At 40.9% G+C, this 21675-nt stretch overlaps 1 protein-coding gene across 3 annotated transcripts; it reads left to right on the top strand.

The window, feature by feature from the left end:
- The first annotated feature begins 827 nt into the window (after positions 1–827).
- On the top strand, positions 828–21275 carry TTC5 (tetratricopeptide repeat domain 5). Of its 3 annotated transcripts, XM_047862728.1 has the most exons (11): positions 832–900; positions 1482–1564; positions 4732–4864; positions 6036–6247; positions 6632–6782; positions 8538–8629; positions 11707–11763; positions 12647–12793; positions 13651–13865; positions 17098–17242; positions 19982–21275. In XM_047862728.1, exons 2-11 carry the CDS (start codon positions 1493–1495, stop codon positions 20099–20101), a joined length of 1344 nt encoding a protein of 447 aa, XP_047718684.1. In that variant the 5' UTR covers positions 832–900; positions 1482–1492; the 3' UTR covers positions 20102–21275. The 3 variants fall into 3 exon arrangements, with proteins under 3 accessions (XP_047718685.1, XP_047718684.1, XP_047718686.1); XM_047862729.1 differs by lacking the exon at positions 1482–1564 and having other exon boundaries at positions 828–900; positions 19982–21273; XM_047862730.1 differs by lacking the exons at positions 832–900; positions 1482–1564 and adding an exon at positions 2369–2448 and having other exon boundaries at positions 19982–21274.
- The last annotated feature ends 400 nt before the right edge of the window (positions 21276–21675 follow it).

Genomic DNA, 21675 nt, shown 5'->3' with positions numbered 1-21675 from the left:
GGTACTAAATTATGGCTTTTCAAAGTAATTAAAATTAATGTCCAGAAGCCAGTTACTCCTAAATTATCCAATTGTTGTCAGGCAGCTGCATGGTTGCTAATTTAACCAGTAAGTCAGTTTGCTGCCCATTAACTGAAAAACTATGTTCTGAGAGCTCTGTCAGAACTATCGAGTTTAAAAATATGTAAAATAGGGGCACCTGGGTGGCTCAGGGCATGATCTTGGGGTTTGTGAGTTCCAGCCCCGCATGGGGCCCTGTGCTCACAGCTCAGAGCCTGGAGCCTGCTTCAGATTCTGTCTCTCTGCCCCTCCCCCACCTCTCTCTCAAAGATAAATAAACATACAAAAATTAAAAATAAGTAAAATAATGGCCTCTGTCCTCCATAGAATTCAGTCTCGTATGCATGTTTTTCCTTAATGATGTCTTTGATTTGGCTCCTTTTGCTCAAAAGAATCATATTTACTTTAAGGCATTACAGGTGCATTTGATATTACATGATAGATAAGTGACACGTTATCTATAAAGGAAATTTTATGCCTTTTCACATTGAGAAATGTGTTTACATTATAACTTTATAGTGATTCTCATAAGAAAACTGGAGAATTTTTGTTTTTTTTCCCCTGAAATCGTAAATTACCATTGTGATTTGTCAAATGTATAATTTGTCCATTTTTTTTTAAATTAAAAGTAATGTTTGGATACATGTAAAACCCAAACCAACCAGCTCCTCTACTCAGGTGCAGGTAAGCCTCCAGTACCCTAGATGTCGCTCTGGCTCCACGATGGGGGTGGGCCTGAGTCTCTGTGGTTACAAAGTTGGGGGCGGAGAAGCCGAGACTGGCTGGGAAATGATGGCTGATGAAGACGAGGAAGTCAAGCAGATCTTGCAGAAATTGCAGGTGGGAGTCATAGGTTAAAATCTATATGTGCTTTTGTTACTCGGGAAGAAGGGGGGAGTCCAGTGTATATATTACCAGCGAATTACTTGGCGCATGCAGGACGCTGCATGTGTTAGTGAGGTTACTATAACAACTCCTGAGGGTTCGCCCGCTGGCGGAGAGCCTCCCCTGTTACGGAAGGGGCGCAGCGGGGTGTTGGGACCTTCTGCTGCTGACCTGCGTGCACTCAACTTCACTCCTGTTTGGAAGAGGATTTGTTGCTCCTAAGTTTATTCTTGCGCTTCTAAATGTATTCTTCAACGTTCTTACGGAGTTTTGTTTTGTTTTGTTTTTCCGATTCACCCATAACAGATAGTATACACATGTATGTAGCAGATCTGCAGGGGCTATTATCATGTATTGTTTTCATTCCCACAAAGGCCATTTCTTTACCACTTCTCTGCTTTGAAATTGGCCATTTCTTTACTACTTACCTGCTTTGAAATTGGCAACAAGCACAGTAATAGCTTGCACTCCTTGTATCCTGGTTACTCCTCTCAGGACTGCACGGTTTTGATTCTTTTGCACACTTGCTATTCCAGTTTGGGGTCTGATGCAGAGGGTCCATGCTCCACCCAGTTCACAGTTGACTGCAGTTGTGAGGAGGGCTAGTCTTTTGTACTTGGTAGGTATGAGCTAACTGGTTACTTGCTCTTTACCTTATTTCCATGACCCAATATTTTCCTTAAAACTCAGAAACTCAGTTCTTTGTATTCTAAGACAGCCTGAAATTTAAATATTAGACCTGTGACAGGCTTATACCTTGACTAAAGGCTTGTAATGCAAAAAAGTTTAAACATTGGTGACATTTATTTGTTTCTTGAGCCTATTAAAATAACATTTTTTAGAGTGTGAGCTTTATTTTACTTCCAGTTGACTTGGATTAATTTATTTTCATTCCCTGTCGTGACTTGCTGAAATCAGAGATTATCAATACTGGCTCCATATTAGAGACGTTGTATATATGTATTTGGATACGTCTAGAAAAAAGTCTGAAGAGGTATACTAAACAGTAGTTATCCCTGAGGTTGTTCGGAGTGATTATGAGGAATTTCTTACTTTGTATTTTTTACATGTACATACTTGAATTTTAGCACCTTACATATATTGATTTTTCCATGAGACAAAAAGTTATTAAAAATGTTCACTGCAGTGGGGCAGCTGAGTGGTTTAGTTGGTTTAGCAACTGACTCTTGATTTTGGCTCAGGTCATGATCTCACAGTTGGTGAGATCGAGCCCTGCATTGAGCTCTGGGCTGACAGCACAGATACTGCTTGGGATTCTCTCTGTCTCCCTCTCTCTGCCCCTCCCCTGCTTGAGTGTGCTCTTTGTCTCTCAAAATGAATAAATAAACATTTAAAAAGTGTTTACTGCAGCAAAACAAAACAACAAAACTAAACAATTTCATGCATATTTGCTTTCACAGCTAGAATGAGACAATGAGACCCTCTCTAATTAAAATTCCTAATTGGCAGCCATGCTGATTGCAGGACAAAAGGAATTCTATTGTAAGTTTTGCTGAGAACTGTCTTTTCCTGGGCTCATTTGTCGTAGATGGATTAAGCATGTATGCTGGGAGTACCTTGGGGTAGGTGGGCAGGAGTGGTGCAGGAATGGAATGGGGGGGAATGGAGTAGAGGAGAGGAAAAAGATAGTGATGTTACTATTTATGGGAATGGTGGTACATTTTGATTTCTGCCTAAAAAGGGAAAAAGGAATGTAACAAAAGGATGTTTTTCAAAGTGTGTTTTATAGACCATTTTCATTTCAGCCATCTAAAGTGCTTGTTAATAGGTGATTTGAGTTCTGCGAAAACTTCTAAAACCAGAATCTGTGGGCTGTGTCCTGAAAATAGTGCACACAATAAAATTTGAAAAATATCGCTACTACAGAGGATACTGTCCATTCTCTTTGCTCTGGGTGGGGTTTTAAATTAAGTACAGCACATAACCTGTTGGTTAGAGATAGGGATGATTCATTAAACCATTAAATCAACATTTTTTTTTAAAGTGTTTATTTTTGAGAGAGAGCACAAGTGGCAGAGGGGCAGACAGAAGGGGACAGAGGATTCGAAGCACGCTCTGTGCTGACAGCAGAGATCCAATATGGGGCTCGAACTCATGAACCCTGAGATCATGACCTGAGCCAAAATCAGACACTTAACCAACTGAGCCACCCAGACGCACCTCAGTCAACATTTTTAATGAGGGCCTATCATGTCCCAAATCCTGTTGTAGTGCTTATGTATAGTTCTAAACATGGGAGACAGGAGATTAAGACCCTCCCGTCATGGAGCTTACATTCTAGTGGTGGAGACAGACATAGACCGCTAATGTATAGGCCACATAATTTCAACTGATAAGTACAATGGAGAAAAATAAGAGTGTGATTTAACAGTGGGCAAAAGTGGAAGTGGTTACTTTAGTTTGGGGAGTCATGGAAAGCCTCTCTGAGAAGTTGATATTGAACTGAGATCTAAATGATGATGAAGAATGAGTCATGCAGAGATCTGGTGGAAGAATGTCCAGGCAGGGGGAACAACATGTATAAGGCTCCCAACGTGGGACTGAGCTTGCTGAATCTGAAGAACTCCATGAAAGCCAATGTGGCTTGAGTATTGTAGAGGGGAGAGTGAGAAGTGAAGTTTGTAGCAGGGTGAGTAGTGTGAGGTCAGATCGTACAGTCTTCTCAGCTGTGGTTAGGAGTTCGATATTATTCTACAGTGGAAAACTGAGAGTTTGTGAGGTGATGTATATATTTGTAAGGTCATTCCAACTATAATGAGGAGAATAGGAGAGAATAGAAACAAGATGACCAGGTAAGAAACTATTGCAATAGTCCAGGCAAGTAATGGTGCTGATTTAGTCCAGGATATTACTAGTGGGATGGAGATAGGTAGATGGATTTAGTTGTGGAGGTAGTTAAGATGTGACAGATGTGTTGTGAATTGTGTTATATATTTCTGCTGCTGTTCATTTTCAGGAAAGAACAGGTAATGGAAAAGCTTTGGTGTCCCAGGAAGACTCAGAGACAGAGGTATTTAAAATAGGAAAGGGAACATTTACTTGGGAAGAATACAAGAGAGCCAGAAGGTGACTTGACAAAAACAAAACAGAACAAAACAAACAAACAAAAATAGGAGTATTTGAAGAAACAAAATCCTGGAAAAACACCAAGGTTCTCAAATTGGTCTGTTTGTTGTGGAAAACAGTGGCTCTCACATGTTTATCATATTCACAAAGGTCATATATTTTCAGATACCAGCATAGGAAAAATCAGAGAGCAGGTTATTTTTGTCAGGAAGTCCAGTTTTCAGGGGAAATTTCAAAGTTTTATATATTCTGGAGGGCAGTCCCATATTGGATTATCTTATTAACTTTTTGTTTTATCTCAAGTTGCAAAGTGTTTCCCTCCTCTTGACTATGGTATATGAAGTGCTTAGCCATACTGGAAGCCCTGCTGGGGCTAGGAGAGAGACAGCTGTCATCATGGTGCACAGACTGGCACGGAACTTCACCAGAGTGGTCCTGGGACAGTGGCTACTTTTCTTCATGACCTGTGCATTTTGGTAGACCTGTCCGCCTGCCTCTTGTGTCATTCCTAGTGAGATAGAGAATCAGTAATTCTAGGCCCCAACCGGTATGGCCAGCCAGTCTCAAATTTCCTTGTCTGCCGTTCGCTCCTCTTTTCCACAGAAATCTTGAGTAAAAGGTGAAAGATTTACACGATCTGAAGAGAAACCAGAGTATGATGTTCTCTCCTCTTAATGGTACCCTTTTTACACTTCTTAGGAACTGGTGGATCAGCTCTATTCATTTCGAGAGTGCTATTTCGAGACACATGGTGTGGAGGATGCTGGAAGGAAGCAACAGGATGTGCGGGAAGAGATGGAGAAGACCCTGCAGCAGATGGAGGAAGTAGTGGGTACGAGTCGCAAAAGAGCATGGAGCCCCCTACGGGAGGCTAACTAACGTGCTGCAGAGTTTTGCTCTCTCTTTCTAACCTCTGCTATATTGTTTGTGGCTGTTGCAGGATGGTACAACAGAATATTTCTTTTTTTTAAAAAAAATTTTTTCTTTTTGAGAGAAAGAGCAAGTGAGCAAGCAGGTGAGGGGCAGAGAGAGGGGGAGACACAGAATCTGAAGCAGGCTCCAGGCTCTGAGCTGTCAGCACAGAGCCCAATGCGGGGCTCAAACCCATGAACTATGAGATCATGACTTGAGCCGAAGTCGGATGCCTAACCGACTGAGCCACCTAGGCGCCCCAACAGAATATTTCTTCTAAGGGCCACTGTGTAGGATGGCAGCCTACCGGTCCTCTAGACAATGTTTTCCAAAGTTTGATTATAGCGAATGCCATAAAATAAAAGAACATATTTTTTCCTGAGACTGTTCTTCTTAATTGACCTTTCTGCTTCTAATTTTTTTTTACTTCCAAATTTTTTATATAATGATCATGCCATTATCTTTCTAAATATTTCTTCCTGCATTTAGCCTTATCCTTTTGTTTGCCTCTTTTCTCAAGTGTATTCAAAGATTCCTGCTGCTGACTGGTTAAAGTCTCAACACCTTAATTTGGTATGAATTAAAATGGTATTCAAGTCTCTATTGTCTGACCATTTCTGTTTGTTTTCTTCTACTCTTCCCTCTGCCTACTTACTTACAGAGGAACTTTCTGTTTCTTTTGGGTTGGACTATCAATTCTTCCTTGAACATGCCACAGGGGTTTCTGCCTCTCTGTCTTGGTTTACATAATTTTCTCCTTTTCACTTTTTAAAGCTCATTCATTGGGATATGCCATATGCCCCTTTTCATTGTTGTTTTAATTTTCCACGAATATGCTTTGTTCTCTCTATCGGCTCTCTACCAGAGGGGCAATAAGCCCCTCCAGGGTAGGGATAATGCTTTCTTTGTTACCCCATTACCTAACACAGTACTCTGCATATGGTAGGCTTTCAATAAGTGGTTTTTTCATACAGATTTTCTTCAACTGTTTCATTCCTAGGGCTGACCTGAGGTTATTTCTTGAGAGAAAGTGTCCTGTAAGATTGCCTCAGTTTTTCCAATTGCCTTTATCTTTTTCCCCTTCCACCTAGGTTCTGCCCAGGGCAAGGCCCAGGTTCTGATGCTGACTGGGAAGGCATTGAATGTGACTCCTGACTATAGCCCTAAGGCTGAGGAACTTCTGTCCAAGGCTGTGAAGCTGGAGCCCAAGCTGGTGGAAGCCTGGAACCAGCTGGGTGAGGTGTACTGGAAAAAAGGGGATATTGCATCTGCCCACACCTGCTTCTCTGGAGCCCTCACCCATGTGAGCCATCTATTATACTCTTGGAAAACACAGATGGGAAAGATGAGGTTGTTTTGGTTCTATGAATTTCCCTAGGATATGAATACCAGAATAGAACTATACTGGAACTAGGAGAATGAAATCAGAGGGGAGGGAGAGTCGGAGCAGACCTGGATGAGGAAAATAGGGCCAGGGGACTGAGAAAGGAAGAAGATGATGGGATCAGGTTCAGGGATAGATGAGAGGTGAAGAAAGATTAACAATCAAGTTAATCCTTGTAGATAGGGGTCTAAGATATAGACGGCAGTAAGAATTAAGATGAAAAATTAGATTTAGAAGATTAAGATGCATAAGAAAGGGGAAATAGAATCAGGAAGGGTGAGTATGTGTCTTCTCCATTTGCAGTGCAAGAACAAAGTCTCCCTTCAAAACCTGTCCATGGTGCTTCGCCAGCTGCGGACTGACACTGGAGATGAACATTCTCGTCATGTAATGGACAGTGTCCGACAGGCTAAGTTGGCCGTGCAGATGGATGTCCATGATGGCCGTTCCTGGTGTGAGTGCTCTCAAAAGAAAAAGGTCTCCAATTTTCTAGAGCAGTGGTTCTCAGTATCGCTACACTCCACAATCATCTGGAGCCCAGCTGTTGAGTCTGGTTCTAAGTGTCTTTGTTTTGAAGAAGCCGGAAAGGTATTTTGATGAGCCACTATTCTAGGAACTCTTGGATCGTTTCATCCAAGAGAGGACGCTTATTTGCACATAAGCAAGGCAGGATTTTTGTGCAGTCTGTTCAAGTTTCTCCTTTGGGTCTATGTTTGCCTCTTTATCTCAGTGGAATTCGGGGTATACTAAATATAGTGTTATCACTGGATTTTGTCAGATGTGGGACCTTTCAAATAGACCCTTGAGGGTGACCAGAATAAGATATCTTGAACCTGGGCTCTGAGATGATTCATCACTATGTATCTCAGTTTTTTCTCTGCTTAGGAGGGGCAGGATGGCTGGAGTGGGCTGGAAGTGGGTGTTTCGCCTCTCCTAGGTACAAGGATAGAGCCAGGTGGATATTTTCCTTCCTCAGATCAGTTAGGCTCTGGTTAGATAGTTTCTGCCGAGGGCAGACCTTGTTAAGAACAGGGATCTCTGGCGTAGTTCAGAACAGTTCTTTCTCCCCTTCCCCTTGCTGGAAGTGTGAGGGGATTTTTCTCTGATACTTGCTGGGGGAATCTGGCTGGTTGAAGCTTCTGGAGGTAAATCTCACAGTATTGTGGGGGCCTCCTTAGGACCTGGACCTGTCATAGACTCTTAAGTCTGAAAATCTTTCTTGTCTGGCGAGAAAATGGGACGCAGGATTAAAAGTGAGAGATGGCTAATGTCTGGGAAAAGAAAATAGCCCAGTATAAGGGTCTTTGCCCCGTTTTTATTAGGATCAGAAGGCTTACAAACATGGTGATGGACGTGCACAAAGAGACTGTGTGTGAACATTAACTCATGGATGTGAGGGAAAGGGGGTCTTGAAGATATTCGGGGTTAGGGGTTTGGGTTAATATAAAACAAAATCCTGGCACCGAATGGAAGGTTGTATACAGCAGATGGGAGGCAGCACCTCTGTTTATCTTAGGTAGCCTAGGGGATGAGACAGATAGAGCAAGTAACCTCAGGGTTAACAAGGCACCTTTTTCTTTTGCTAATCAGCTCCGCTCTGGGCAGCTTCACCCACAGGCAGGCAGCAGTCTATAGCTCTAGTTACCTGTTTATCTAACTTGATCCTTCCCTCCTGTGAAAGCAGCTTTCTGCTGTAGTACTAAATTGGGGGGCGCTTCTGCCCTGAATATCTAATCTTGGTTATTTCATATGTCTGTGTTCTGTATTGGGGCCTTTGTCCCGCCCTCTCTATGCTTATTTATCTAATCTTGTTTACCGAAACTTGGGTGTGAACATCCTATGGCTTTGTAATTCTTTACGCCTTGTTAACCCATTGGTGTAAGCCAGGGGAATCTCTAAGTTTATTGCCCCACAGGGACCCCTGGAGTTTCTTGCTCCCAGACTTGTCCACGCTGAACCTCCAGCACTTTGTCAGTTACAGTTCAGGTGTGCCTACCTCAGCACCGGGTCCTGCAGCTCGTGAGTGTCTGCCCTGGTCACTCCCTGTGTTCGCCTGACTCTCTCCAGTTTTAGGGGCAGTGGTTTACCCTGTGTTGTTCCCTGTCTTCTGGATCCAAGAAGAGTTAAGGATTTTTCAGTCTGTCAGGATGGAGTGGTAACTTCCAAGCCCCTTACACAAGGAGCCGGAAACCCTTTGTTTCTCTTTCAGATATTCTGGGGAATGCATATCTTTCTCTTTACTTCAATACTGGCCAGAACCCTAAGATCTCCCAGCAAGCCCTCAGTGCCTATGCCCAAGCAGTAAGTATTTATGGTCACCCCGGCCAGATGAATAGAGGTAGGAACAGCAGTTTCCATCTGGCTCTTTAGCAAGCAGCATGGGCGGTCATTAGTGGCGTTCAGTGTGTGTGGTTTTGCAAAGCTGTGTATGCAGGGGTGACTTATTTCTTCTTAATTTTTTTTTAAGTTTGTTTTTATTTATTTTGAGAGAGAGATAGAGAGCAAACAGGGGAGGGGCAGAGAGAGAGAGAGAGTGAGAGAATCCCAAGCAAAGCTCCATGCTATCAGCACAGAGCCCCCCAATGTGGGGATCAAACTCACGAACCAGAAGATCATGACCTGAGCCAAAATCAAGAGTCAGACACTCAACTGACTGAGCCACCCAGGCACCCCTATATCTTCTTATAACTTGAGTATTAGCAACAGCCTGCAAGGGTGCCTCACTGCTAGACAGCTCTTTGAATTATCCAGGTTTCCTGTAGGCATGTATAACCAATCGCAGAGCCCATCCCAACATGTTCATCTTTTGTAGTGGGGAAAAAGTCTATATTAAAATAATGGTATATTAAAATAATGCTTGGGGGGCCCAGTTGGTTAAACATCCAACTTTGACTCAGGTCATTATCTCCCCACTTGTGGTTTTGAGCCCTGTGTCGGGCTCTGTACCTAATGACAGCTCAGAGCCTGGAGCCTGCTTCAGATTCTGTGTCTCCCTCTCTCTGCACCTCCTCCACTCGCACTCTTTCTCAAAAATAAACATTAAAAAAATTTAAAATAAGGCTTATTAATATTTGTGTACATTTTTAAAGAAAAATGAAAGCACTAATACTTAAGTATAAATTAAGTGCTCTCCCTAGATTAACCATGAGATACTGTGGCTCTGGATTTCCCACAGGCTACAGTAGAAAACAGCATATACCCCATTCTGCAGTCATTTCCTTGGGATTAATCCACTGGAGCTCCTGCTTTGCATAGGCTTTCAGGCTGTTTTTATATCAGTAGCCACTTACATGGGGGTTTCCTTCAGGTGTGAGAGCCTGGCCACTTACTATTAGATGCTTCACATTGGCCTTCTGAGCACTTTTGATTTAGGCCTCCTATACACTTTTCTTTTTTTTGCTTTCTTGCTTCTCTTGACATAGACCTTTGCTTTTTAATTTACCATTACTTACTTTGTTCTGTGTGGCAGAATAAAGAATGTACCTACCTTATATTCATGTTTGTAGTTTAGGGACTGGCCTTTTTTCAGTCAGGGAGCTTTAAGGCAGAGGAATTATATTTTAGTCTGATTTCTTACTTTGGTGAGTGTTTACATTTTAAAAAATAATAGTGTAGTTTTAAAAAATTTTATATTTGGCTTCTGCTAAATTGTTGCTTTTAACTTAATGTTGTTACCCAACCATAGACATATTTGGGGCAACCATTTAAACAATTAAAAAAAAATTTTTTTTTAATGTGTATTTATTTTTGAGAGAGACAGAGAGACAGAGTACGAGTGGGAGAGGGGCAGAGAGAGAGGGAGACCCAGAATCCGAAGCAGGCTCCAGGCTCTGAGCTGTCAGCACAGAGCCCATGTGGGGCTTAAACTCACGAACTGCAAGATCATGACCTGAGCTGAAGTCAGACGCTTAACCAACTGAGCCACCCAGGCACACCCAACCATTTAAACAATTTTAATTCATGTGTTTGTACTTTTGTAATGTGCTAGGCAATGAACATAATTAGAAAAATACAACGAATATAGCCAGGAACATAGCAGTTTCTTCACAGCACATCTGTCTGCACTTGCATGTGGTTTCTGGCCATCAACGTATGTATGTATGTATGTATGTATGTATGTATGTATTCATTTCTTCATTCATTCTTTTTTTTTTTATCATTTTTTTTCTTTTAATTTCTTTAAATTCAAGTTAGTTAACATACAGTGTAGTATTGGTTTCAGGAATAGAGCCCAATGATTCTTCACTTACATATAACACCCAGTGCTCATCCCAACAGGTGCCCTCCTTAATGCCCATCACCCATTTAGCCCATCCCTATACTCACCTCCTTACAACAACCCCAAGTTTGTTCTCTGTATTTAAAGGTCTCTTATGGTTTGCTCCCTCTCTATTTCTATCTTGTTTTTGGTTCCCTTCCCCTATGTTCATCTGTTTTGTTTCTTAAATTCCACATATGAGTGAAATCATATGAGATCTTTCTTTGACTTATTTCACTTAGCATAATACACTCTAGTTCTATCCACATTGTTGCAAATGGCAAGATTTCATTCTTTTTGATCACTGAGTAGTATCCCATTATGTATATATACACCACATCTTCTTAATCATTTGGACATTTGGGCTCTTTCCATAATTTCTGGCCATCTATTTAAATTAGAGAATCAGAATTTGACTTTCTTTTTTTTCTTAATAGTTTTTTAAAAAATGTTTATTTTTGAAAGAGAGAGTGAGTGTGTGAGCAGGGGAGGGGCAAAGAGAGGGGTCAGAAGATCCAAAACCAGCTCTGTGGTGACAGCAGATAGCCCAGTGCAGGGGCTCGAACCCATGAATTGTGAGATTAAGACCTGAGCTGAAGTTGGATGCCCAACCAACTGAGCTACCCAGGCGCCCCCAGAATTTGACTTTCAATGGATGCTTTAAGGGGGCTTGAATGTAGAAACGTGATTCTGCCAGTATTTGGAGCTGGGCTTGTGGGTAGAGGAAATGCTTTAAATAAGTGAAATTTCTTTTCTGGGCTTTCTTCATTTATACCATTATCTCACTATTAAACATTTTTTTTATCAGAATGCTTTTACACATTTATTTTATCTGTATACTATTGCATGGATAAATTATAATCATATTTTAATATTTCATGTACACATAAAAACCATTACATCATTGTAATGTACACAAATGATGTAGTGTACATCATTTCATGTACACATAAAAACCTACATCATTGAGGTGTCAGGGACTGAGTAATATACCACTCAAGCAGTTACTCTATAAAAAGGTGGGTGTAGGTAACATTTTGACAAAGAAGAGGTCTAGGGCATGTTGACCATCCTTAAGAGTGAGATAGGATCCACTGATTGTCTTTCTCTCTCACTGTAGGAGAAAGTTGACAGGATGGCTTGCAGCAATCCTGATCTTCATCTGAACAGGGCAACGGTAAGACGAGTGGGGTAGTGATCACCTGAGTCAAAACAGTGACATCTGGGTCTTAGCCTGGGAGGATAACTGGATATTCACGGGGATAAGGTTAAGTACGAACTTTGAGAAGAGAGCCAAATTGTTTCCAGGAAGAGCTGGCTCAGTTTGACTTCACTGTCTGATGGAGTGTCTGGTGGGAAAGGAGAAGGGACCGAGGCGGTGGGAGGGGTACATAGAGGATGGGAGGACAGTTTAGAAGCCTTTTCTGAAATGTTCATTATAAGTATACAAATAGAATGACCCACTATCTGCAGCTTAGCTGTTTTAGAATTTGGAAGTTTGCTTCTTTGAAGGGATGTCATCTTTGGGGTTCGTGATCACCTTAGCCAGGATAAAGGACGGAAAGCATTGCTGTTTATTCAGATTGTTCATTGTAGAGCAGGAGAACAGCTGGCAGAAGGGAAACAGTTTCTTTCTTTCTTTCTTTCTTTCTTTCTTTCTTTCTTTCTTTCTTCTTTCTTTTTTCTTTCTTTCTTTCTTTCTTCTTTCTTTCTTTCTTTCTTTCTTTCTTTCTTTCTTTTCTTTCTTTCTTTCTTTCTTTCTTTCTTTCTTTCTTTCTTTCTTTCTTTCGAGCCAGGGAGGGGCAGCGAGTGAGAGAGGGAGACCGAGGATCCAAAGCAGGCTCTGCACTGACAGCAGAGAGCCCGATGTGGGGCTCAAACCCATGAACTGTGAGATCATGACCTGAGCCAAATTTGGATGCTTAATCAACTGAGCCACCCAGGTGCCCCAGAAACAGTTTATTTCCGTAGATTGCTAGTGCATTGTGCCATTACTCCCTCGGTGTAGTTTGTGTTAAATATACATATAATTGGGAGGTTTTTGGTTACTTCTTGTGCAGTTACATAAATACGAAGAGAATTATGGGGAGGCCCTGGAGGGCTTCTCTCGGGCTGCAGCACTGGACCCTGCATGGCCGGAGCCCCGGCAACGAGAGCAACAACTTCTGGAATTCCTGAATAGATTAACCAGTCTCCTTGAGAGCAAGGTAAAGTTGTCAAAAGGCCAAATCGTACTTTTATCCTCCTGACCCTGTGGATCAAATAAAATAAGAAAAGACTAGGCTTCAGTAGTGATGACCCTACCTGTAGAAGTGGGTAAGTGGGAGTAGGAATAGGTTTGCAAAGAGAGCAGACTAGCTTCCAGCTTCTTATCTATTTTTCCTTTTTTGTAAATTAAAAAAAATTTTTTTTAAGTTTCTAAAAAATATTTTTTTAAGTATTTATTTTTGAGGGAGAGAGACAGAGACAGAGTGTGAACAGGGGAGAGGTGGAGAGAGAGAGGGAGACACAGAATCCGAAGCAGGTTCCAGGCTTTGAGCTGTCAGCGCAGCTGACTTGGGGCTTGAACCCACAAACCTATGGGACCCTGACCTGAGCCGAAGTGGATGCTTAACTGACTGAGCCACCCAGGTGCCCCATCCTTTTTTTTTTTTTTAATTTAAGCCCAAGTTAGTTAACATATAGTGTAATAATGATTTTAAGAATAGGATTTAGTGCTTCATCACTTACATATAACAACCAGTGCTCATCCTAACAAGTGCCCTCCTTGATGCCCATCACCTACTTAGCCCATCACCCACCTCCCCGCCATCAACCTTCAGTTTGTTCTCTGTATTTAAGAGTCTCTTATGGTTTGTCTCCCTCTCTGTTTTTCTTATTCTTGGTTCCCTTCCCCTATGTTCATCTGTTTTGTTTCTTAAAATCCATATATCAGTGAAATCATATGGTCCTTCTCTGATGGACTAATTCTGCTTAGCGTAATATACTCTAGTTCCATCTATGTTGTTGCAAATGGCAAGATTTCATTCTTTTCGATTTTTTTTTTTTTTTTTTTCTTTTGCAGGGAAAGGTGAAGACCAAAAAGTTGCAGAGCATGCTGGGAAGCTTGCGCCCGGCTCATCTAGGCCCTTGTGGTGATGGGCGCTACCAGTCAGCCTCCGGGCAGAAGTTGACCCTGGAGCTCAAGCCCCTGAGTGCACTACAACCCGGTGTGAACAGTGGTGCTGTGGTCCTAGGAAAGGTGGTATTCAGCCTCACCACAGAGGAGAAAGTCCCCTTGTGAGTTTGTTTTCCCTTTCCTCTTTTTCATTCTTTTGAATTGGTCTCACTTGGCCTTTCTTTGACATTTGAGGACATTGTTTGTGGTCACAGATTAGTGAGTTCTGCTTCCCTCTGTGACTGTCTCATGAGTGTTGAGGTGATACCTAACAGTCTCTCTGTAGATTCTGTCATCACCCATTTTTTTCTCTGAGCTTGGTGCTCTGTGGATTCCTGCATCCATAGCTGAAATTGAACTGCTGTGTTTTTTAGAAGACAGAAGGAAACCTTGAAATTCTCCTGCTTCTTTGTGTTTTCATGATCATAGAAGTTAAAGGAGGAAAAATTTTCAGTCCTGTTTGGACTTAGGTATGACTAGGCAGTTCCGAAAGGTTAGCTTTGAGTTAGACTTTAAGGCCTGATGGGGATATTGTCTCAGATATTATTTAACAAATATTTATTGAGCATCTGGTATATGTGTGGTAGGGAGTGAAATGTAAAGGATCCAAGTGAAGGTGCTTACAGTCTAGTAGAGGATATGAGTTAAGAACATTCACCTAGAAAAAAAATGTTCTTAAAGGTTTAAATTTTTTAAGTTCTCTTTGCACTACAGCACAGGGCTCGAACTCACAACCCTAAGATCATGAGTTGCATGCTCTACTGACTGAGCCAGCCAGGCACCCCTTACTTAGAAGATTTTTAAGCCTTGAAAAATTAGGGTTTAGTCTGTGCCATCAGTCCTTGGTTCTTCACTCACTTCCTAATCCCTTGTTGACTGGTTTCCTTTTTCTGTTTTCTACTGGATTTGTTTTTTCTAGCCTCACCAGTGTCTGGTCCATTGGCTTCCACTATGTGTTTCCACAACACTGTCTTATCTCTCACTGTTTATTCCTTTTCATATCCCTTCTGCTTCATCCAAACAGAAACACTTCCCATAATATGCCCGAGCTTTCTCCATGGTGTTTTCTAGAGACATATGGGTTGAAGAGCAAGAAGATGGTTGAGAAAAGTTTTGTTAACTAGAGCAGACCCTAGAGCTAAGAGGAAGGAGAAGGAAATTCAGACAAAGGTGGATTTTAGGGGGCCTTGAGAACAAATATTTTGTCACTCCTTGGTTTCTCTTTTTCTTAACTTCTAAATGTTAAGTTCCAGGAGGACTCTCTTTTCTCTCTTTACCAGGATGGCAAATAGGTGCTAACTTTTATCACTTGGCAGCAGCTGCCCAAGTTACTGTGTAGAAGGATTCTGAGGCTTTGATTGGATCCACCAAGAGAATGTTGGGCTTGATTGCAGGTTGGCTATGAATTCAGGTGTGTCAAGTGATGGCATGTGTACCAGTTCTTCACCATCTCATTATAGATCATCTCTTTTGGTGATGTCATATAAGCCCAAGGCTTTGGCTGCCTTCACCATGCTCACAGGTGGATCTCCAGCCCAGGCCTCATTTCCAAGTTTTGGATTCCTATATCCAACTGCCTCTGGGCTCCAATCAGAAATCTCTAACTCAGTAGGTTCAAAATTACTCACTTCCTCTTTCTCTCTAAACTGTTTCTCCTCCCTGCATTCCTTGCCAATCGGTGGTACCACTTCTGCTCAGTCTCTTAAGACTTCTAGAAGTTCTAGAATTCTCCATTCTCCTGCATTGTGGTGCTCACCACGTCCATACATTTGTTTTGGGTTTTTTGGTCCCTACCTTTCTATCTCTACTGACTTAATATAGCTCCTTATTGCTTCTCCAGACACATATTCTGACTCCTTGTTTTCCTCCAGTGTTCCACAGTGCAGAGAAATATTTCCCCGATGCAAAACCGACCATCGCCATTTCTTATCTAAAATCCCTTACTGCTGCTGTGGTACTTTTAGGATAAAGTTTGAACTCCTTAGATTGGCTTAGCATGCAAAAACCCTTCATAATTTACTCCTTGTCTGTCACTTTCCCACTTGTGCCTTTTGTTACCATCATGGGATTATTTTGTGGGTTTCAGAACAGCTATTTTTATGCCTCTGTGCCTTTACACACTGTTCCTGTGTCTGTCTGGGTAATCCTTTTACTGCTTCTTGATATAGATAACATTTTCCCCCCAACATTTATTATAAAAATTTTCAAACACAGCAAAATTGAAAGAATTTTACAGTGAGTATCTGTGTACCCAACCACCTGTATTCTTCTACTATGTTACTATACTTGGTGTATCACATGTCTATCTATCTGCTTATTTATCCATTGATCCATCTTATTTTGGTACATTTCAGAGTAAATTGTAGAGATCTATATACTTGCCTCTGAATACTCCAGCGTATAGTCATTAACTAGAGTTTGGTGTTTTTTTTTTGTTTTTTTTTTTTACAGTTTTCTTCTTTTTACGTAAAAATTTACATAGAATGAAGTATACAAATCTTAGTGTACATTTGCTGAGTTTTGACTAACACGTACAGCTGTGTAACCCAAACACCTGTCAAGATAGAGAACAGTAATTACCAGCACCTCGGAAAGTTTTCTCATGTTCCCTCCCAGTCAGTCCCTGTTCTCATTCCCTCAGAGGTTCTTTATTTCTACTGAGGAGTAGTTTTCCTTTTTTAACCCAGATAATTTTTCATCCTTTACAATTCAGTTTGAGGGTCTCCTCCTCAAGGAAATCTTCCCTGCCTTCTAGTTTTGAACATTTCTCCGCTGGGTTCCCACTGTCCAATCTTTGGCCTCACTGAACTCATCGCAAGGGAAAAACTATTCTGGCACCTGTCACATTTGTCCTGTAAGTGATGGTTTAACTGTCTGACTCCTGCTTGACTGTAAACTCACTCATAGCTGGATCAGTGTCTTATTGCTAAGCACAAAGCTTGACGCATAAGAGGCATTCAGGGAAAGTTTGTGGGACTGAATTAAATCGACAGTGATGGTGGTTAGAGAGTTGGAAGGTTGTGATGGTTAAATTGATAGACCAGGAATAATGTCACAGCTGCAACATTTTGAGCTGGTTCATTATTATTTGTTGAATGGTCTCAGTGTGCAGATGTCTCAAGTTCTTGGTCAAGTGACAGACTGATGAGTCCTGTGCATATGCTTTAAAGATATTACATATGTAAGACAAATGAGGACTCAGATGGTAGATGATGGTACCTGTCTTAAGTTTTCTAAGTAACTAACTGAGAAAGCATTTGTTAATTTTGCTGGTATTCTAAAACCACTGTTTTTGCTTTTCTTTCCTGCCTGCTTTCCTCCCCACCCTTCCCTTAACCCGTCTTAACCTGGCAGTACATTTGGCCTGGTAGATTCAGATGGACCTTGCTGTGCAGTGATGGTGTATAATATGGTACAGAGTTGGGGAGTGCTCATTGGGGACTCCGTAGCCATTCCTGAGCCCAATCTTCGGCTTCACCGAATTCAGCACAAAGGAAAAGTGAGTGATGGCCAGGATTTTTTCCCAGCTTATAGGCTCTGAAAGTGGGACCAAGTTTATCTCTTTTAATAAATATGTAAGGTAATGCATATATATATATATATATATGTGTGTGTGTGTGTGTGTGTGTGTGATATACACACATATTTTCATATATGATGTATATACTTTTTTTACTAAAAAGGGAACCTACTGGTAAATAAGAATTTAAAAAATGGACTGGACAGAGAAAAATACTGTATGATAACACTTATATATGGAATCTAAAAAAGCTGAACTCATGAAAACAATAGAATAGTGGTTACCAGTGGCTGGGGTTGTGGTGGGCAAATTGGGGTGATGTTGTTTAAGGGTGCAGACTTGGAACTAGTAGGTAAATAAATCCTGGAGAGCTAATGCACAGCACAGTGATTACAGACAACAGTATCGTATTATATACTTCAAAGTTGCTAAGAGAACAAATCTTAATTGCTCCCACAACAAAAAAGCAGTGGTAACTGTATGACATGATGGGGTGTTACCTAACACCATGGTGGTCATCATATTCCAATATATAAATGTATTAAATAAACATGTTTACACCTTAAACTTATACATGTTAGATGTCAATTATTTCTATAAAAAATTTTTTTAAAAATGGACTGAAATATTATCACTCAGATATTAGTTTCTTATATATACCTACAGTCTTTTTTCATAAATATGTATATATACATATATACATTTATAAACATATTTATAATTATATATTTATTTATATATATTATTTATAGTATATACATATATGTATGCGTATATATGTACATTCATATGTATATTTTTAATGAGTGGAATATTATATGCAGTGTTTGTGAACATTTCCTGCAGTTTAACATATTCTAACAGCATTGTTTTGAATTGACACACAAAGGTGGTGATGAAGATGATGATGACAGTTAACATTTCCTTAACACCTTAACTGACTGCTGGGTGCTGGGTTAAGAGGTTTATTGCCTATACTGGCTCATGTAATAAACACAGAAATCTTCTAAGAGTAGCAGTTTCACCACTTTTTCACCATTTAGATCAGGGGTTGGAAAACTGGCCTATTGATCAAATCTGGCTCCCTGACTGTTTTGTATAGCCTGTGATATAAGAATAGTTTCTATATTTTTATTTATCTGTTTTTTTTAATGTTTATTTATTTTTGAGAGAGTGAGAGACAGAGCAAAAGCAGGGGAGGGGCAGAGAGAGAGGGAGACAGAATCTGAAGCAGGCTCCAGGTTCTGAGCTGTCAGCACAGAGCCTGATGTGGGTCTTGAACTCACTAACTGCAAGATCATGACCTGAGCCAAAGTCAGATGCTTAACTAACTGACGCACCCAGGCTCCCCAGTTTCTATATTTTTAAATGAAAAAATTGAAAGAAGAAGAATAACTGGTGATACATGAAAATTATAGGGAATTCAAATTTCAGTGTCCAAAAAGTTAATTTGTTTGGGAACAGAGCCACACTTATTTGTTTACTCTTGTCTGTGTTTGCTTTTTGCACTATGGGGTCGGGGTTGAATACTTCTTCTGTGACAGAGACCATATGACCCACAAAGCCTAAATTAATTATTATTTGGCCCTCTACAGAAAAAATTTACTTCTCTCAGATCTAGATTATTTTTAGTTTTTCCCAATTATAAAGGCACTGTAGTAAAAAAATTTTCTATCTGCCTATATCCATGATTATTTACTTAAGTGAATTTCTAAGGTAGAATTCTGGTTCCAGAAGATATGCAGAATTCTAAGACTTTTGATTCATATTGTCAAGTTATTTTTTGGAATGTGGGACTAGTTAATACCAACAGCAGATGTAATTGCTTCTTTGTAGTTTTCTTTTCAAGTCTGGGTAGAAACCTTTGAAAAATTAAATGCTGATTTTACACGAAGAAATACAGCATCGGTATTGTTTTGCTTTGGTTTCTTGATTATTGGTGAGGTTGGATATTTTATCAAGTTTATTGGCTGTTTATATTCCTTTTATAAATTGGCATTTTTTTGTCATTGCCCATATTCCTGTTAGGATATTTAAAAAATTGACTTATGAGAACTGTTTAATTCACATCTTCACTTTGACTTAAAAGCGCTTCCTTCACAACTCCGAGTGGGACAATAGTTTTTGGATGAAGATGTTTTAACAACATGTTTTATGGTCTAAAGTACATTTGAACTGGTAAAGTGGGCTGTCTTTTCTGTTATTATTGGAATGTCTAAACAACACATTCTGTTTCTTCCCCCTGATAGGGAGGAAGAAGGGAGAATTAACTTGAATTTATCTTTGGCAAGTTAATTTAGGGCCTTACAAACACTGGCACTAAGAGTTTCTCAGGCTTCTCGCTGGTGGCTGTGTGCGTCTGGTTTTCATTGTCAGAAGACACTGGGACGGGCAGATTCTGTGAAGGCTGGTGGCACCCTCTAGTTAGGCAGCAGCGGCACCTGTCATTTTTCAGAGATTTGCCCCATTCTTGTGGTGAAACTACTGGCATCTTACCTACCCCAGACTGTCCTTCTGAAGATTGAAAACTTGGGGAAAATTATATCCCCTTTGTTAGGGGATATATAAAAATAAACTCAGCTTTATTTATTTGACGTGAGACGAAGGGAAGGAGCATATACACTGAGGGGATAGGAAGAGGGAGAAAGTCACAGATGTGTTTCCCTGTGCTTCTACCTTAGGATCTGTAATGAACCTCTGTCTGTCTGTCTTTTCTAGGACTATTCCTTTTGCAGTATTCGTGTGGAGACACCCCTCCTGCTGGTGGTGAACGGGAAGCCCCAGGGCTCCAGCAGTCAGGCCGCTGCCACAGTGGCATCACGGCCACAGTGCGAATGACCGTCCTTGACTTGCATGCTGAAGAAGGAGCGGAGGCGAGAGGATAAGCTCAAGACCGTCAGCAGCTGGGCCAGCTCCACCCAGTGACTCAGCCAGGAAGGGGGGATGTTGTAGATGATGACTTTCCCTTCCCCTGCCCTGTAGGACACTTTGTGTCTCGTCTTTCTCTCCTGTTCACATGTTCAGGTTCTCTGTGGCCACACACTTCCCTGGTGTAATCTCTCCTGCCTCTTTCATCGCTCTTCTGTGTTTTAGGCAAAGAGCATGGAATTGGTAGAAGTGTTGGCATCTTGTCGTGGGACAGAGTCCCCACGGTTTTCGTTCTTGCCTCCTTCCTGAGCCTCATGTGTATATATCATTGCAGTATTTATTGCTAAGGGAGGGGGCTTGATTTTTTAATGGCTTGTTTTTTTTGCAACTTTTATTTTATTTTTAAACATTAGGTCCTTCCCCTTCTTTGGGGCTGGAACAGAATTAAATTTGTTTGGAGAAAAAATACTGTATAGTTTGGCTTCATTCTCTTCAAGCTTAGATTTTGGTTTTAGGATCACTTCAATCCATTATTGTAATCCCCCCCCCCCCTTTTTTTTCTTTACACTAAATAGTTTATTTCTCTTCCAGTTAAAAGATTTCTGGCAACAGGTATCCCAAGGCAGGAATGGCAACTCCACAAAAAGTCACTGGGAAGCAGCTTCCAACCATTTTCCCATTCTGTCATCCTTGGGGGTGGCCCTCGTGGTGCAAGATGGCAGCAATATTATTCGAATAGTGTTATTAGGCTGAAAGACCAGAGAGTGCCAGATACTCAGTTTCTTTAGATTCTAGTGATACATTTTGTAATAGTTTCTCTTAATACCCTTGAGGAAAAATGGGAAAATGTGAAGGAGGATTAATAGCCAACTGATGGCTGTAACCAGAGAGTACATTAATGGATACAGATAAATTTGGAAGACTTCTGGTGATCTGGCTCAGGTCTTTGTACTTGTCTGGTCCTTTTGAACTTTATCAGTGACTTGAATATCATTGGTGGCTCATTCATTCTATGAAGAATCTAAAGCATAGAGGAATCCTCAGAGAATGGGTAATAAAATCAGCATCTATCTATCTAAGAATGTTATAAGGGCTGAATCTAAGATAAAAGTTTGAAGTCCATTCTTTTGGTCTGAAGAGGCCAACTTTCCAGGTGTATCTTTAGCATTATGTATGAAAAATTATCGAGAATTTTTTTAAAGTATATTTTTGTTTTGAGAGAGCGCATGTCTGTGCGTGTACGAGTAGTGGTGGGGGTGGGCTGAGGGGGAGTCGGGGAGGGGCAGAGAGAGAGAGAGACGGAGGGAGAATCCCAGGCAGGTTTTGTGCTGTCAGCATGAAACCCAACATGGGTCTCAAACCCATGAACTGTGAGATTATGACCTCAGCCAAAATCAAGAGCCGAACACCTAGTGGACTGAACCACCCAGCTGCTCCAAAATTGCTGAGAATTTTAGTAGATAAAGTTAGTATGAGTAATCAATACGATACGGTTGCAAAAACACTGTTTTGGCTGTACCAATGAATCTGTAGCAGCCAGGGAG

This window comes from Prionailurus viverrinus, chromosome B3, assembly GCF_022837055.1.
Source record: "Prionailurus viverrinus isolate Anna chromosome B3, UM_Priviv_1.0, whole genome shotgun sequence".
Lineage (NCBI taxonomy): Eukaryota > Metazoa > Chordata > Mammalia > Carnivora > Felidae > Prionailurus > Prionailurus viverrinus.
The sequence above is the reverse complement of the archived record's forward strand: the minus strand, read 5'-3'. Positions and strand labels throughout refer to the sequence as shown.

What these genes read in the sequence shown, in the direction of transcription:
- TTC5 (XM_047862728.1), top strand. Translation starts at nt 1,493, where the DNA reads ATGCAGAGGGTCCATGCTCCACCCAGTTCACAGTTGACTGCAGTTGTG. An exon ending in TTCATCTGAACAGGGCAACG is followed by an intron (nt 11,764 to 12,646) that starts GTAAGACGAGTG and finishes CTTCTTGTGCAG; the next exon opens with TTACATAAATACGAAGAGAA. An exon ending in CCAGTCTCCTTGAGAGCAAG is followed by an intron (nt 12,794 to 13,650) that starts GTAAAGTTGTCA and finishes TTTCTTTTGCAG; the next exon opens with GGAAAGGTGAAGACCAAAAA.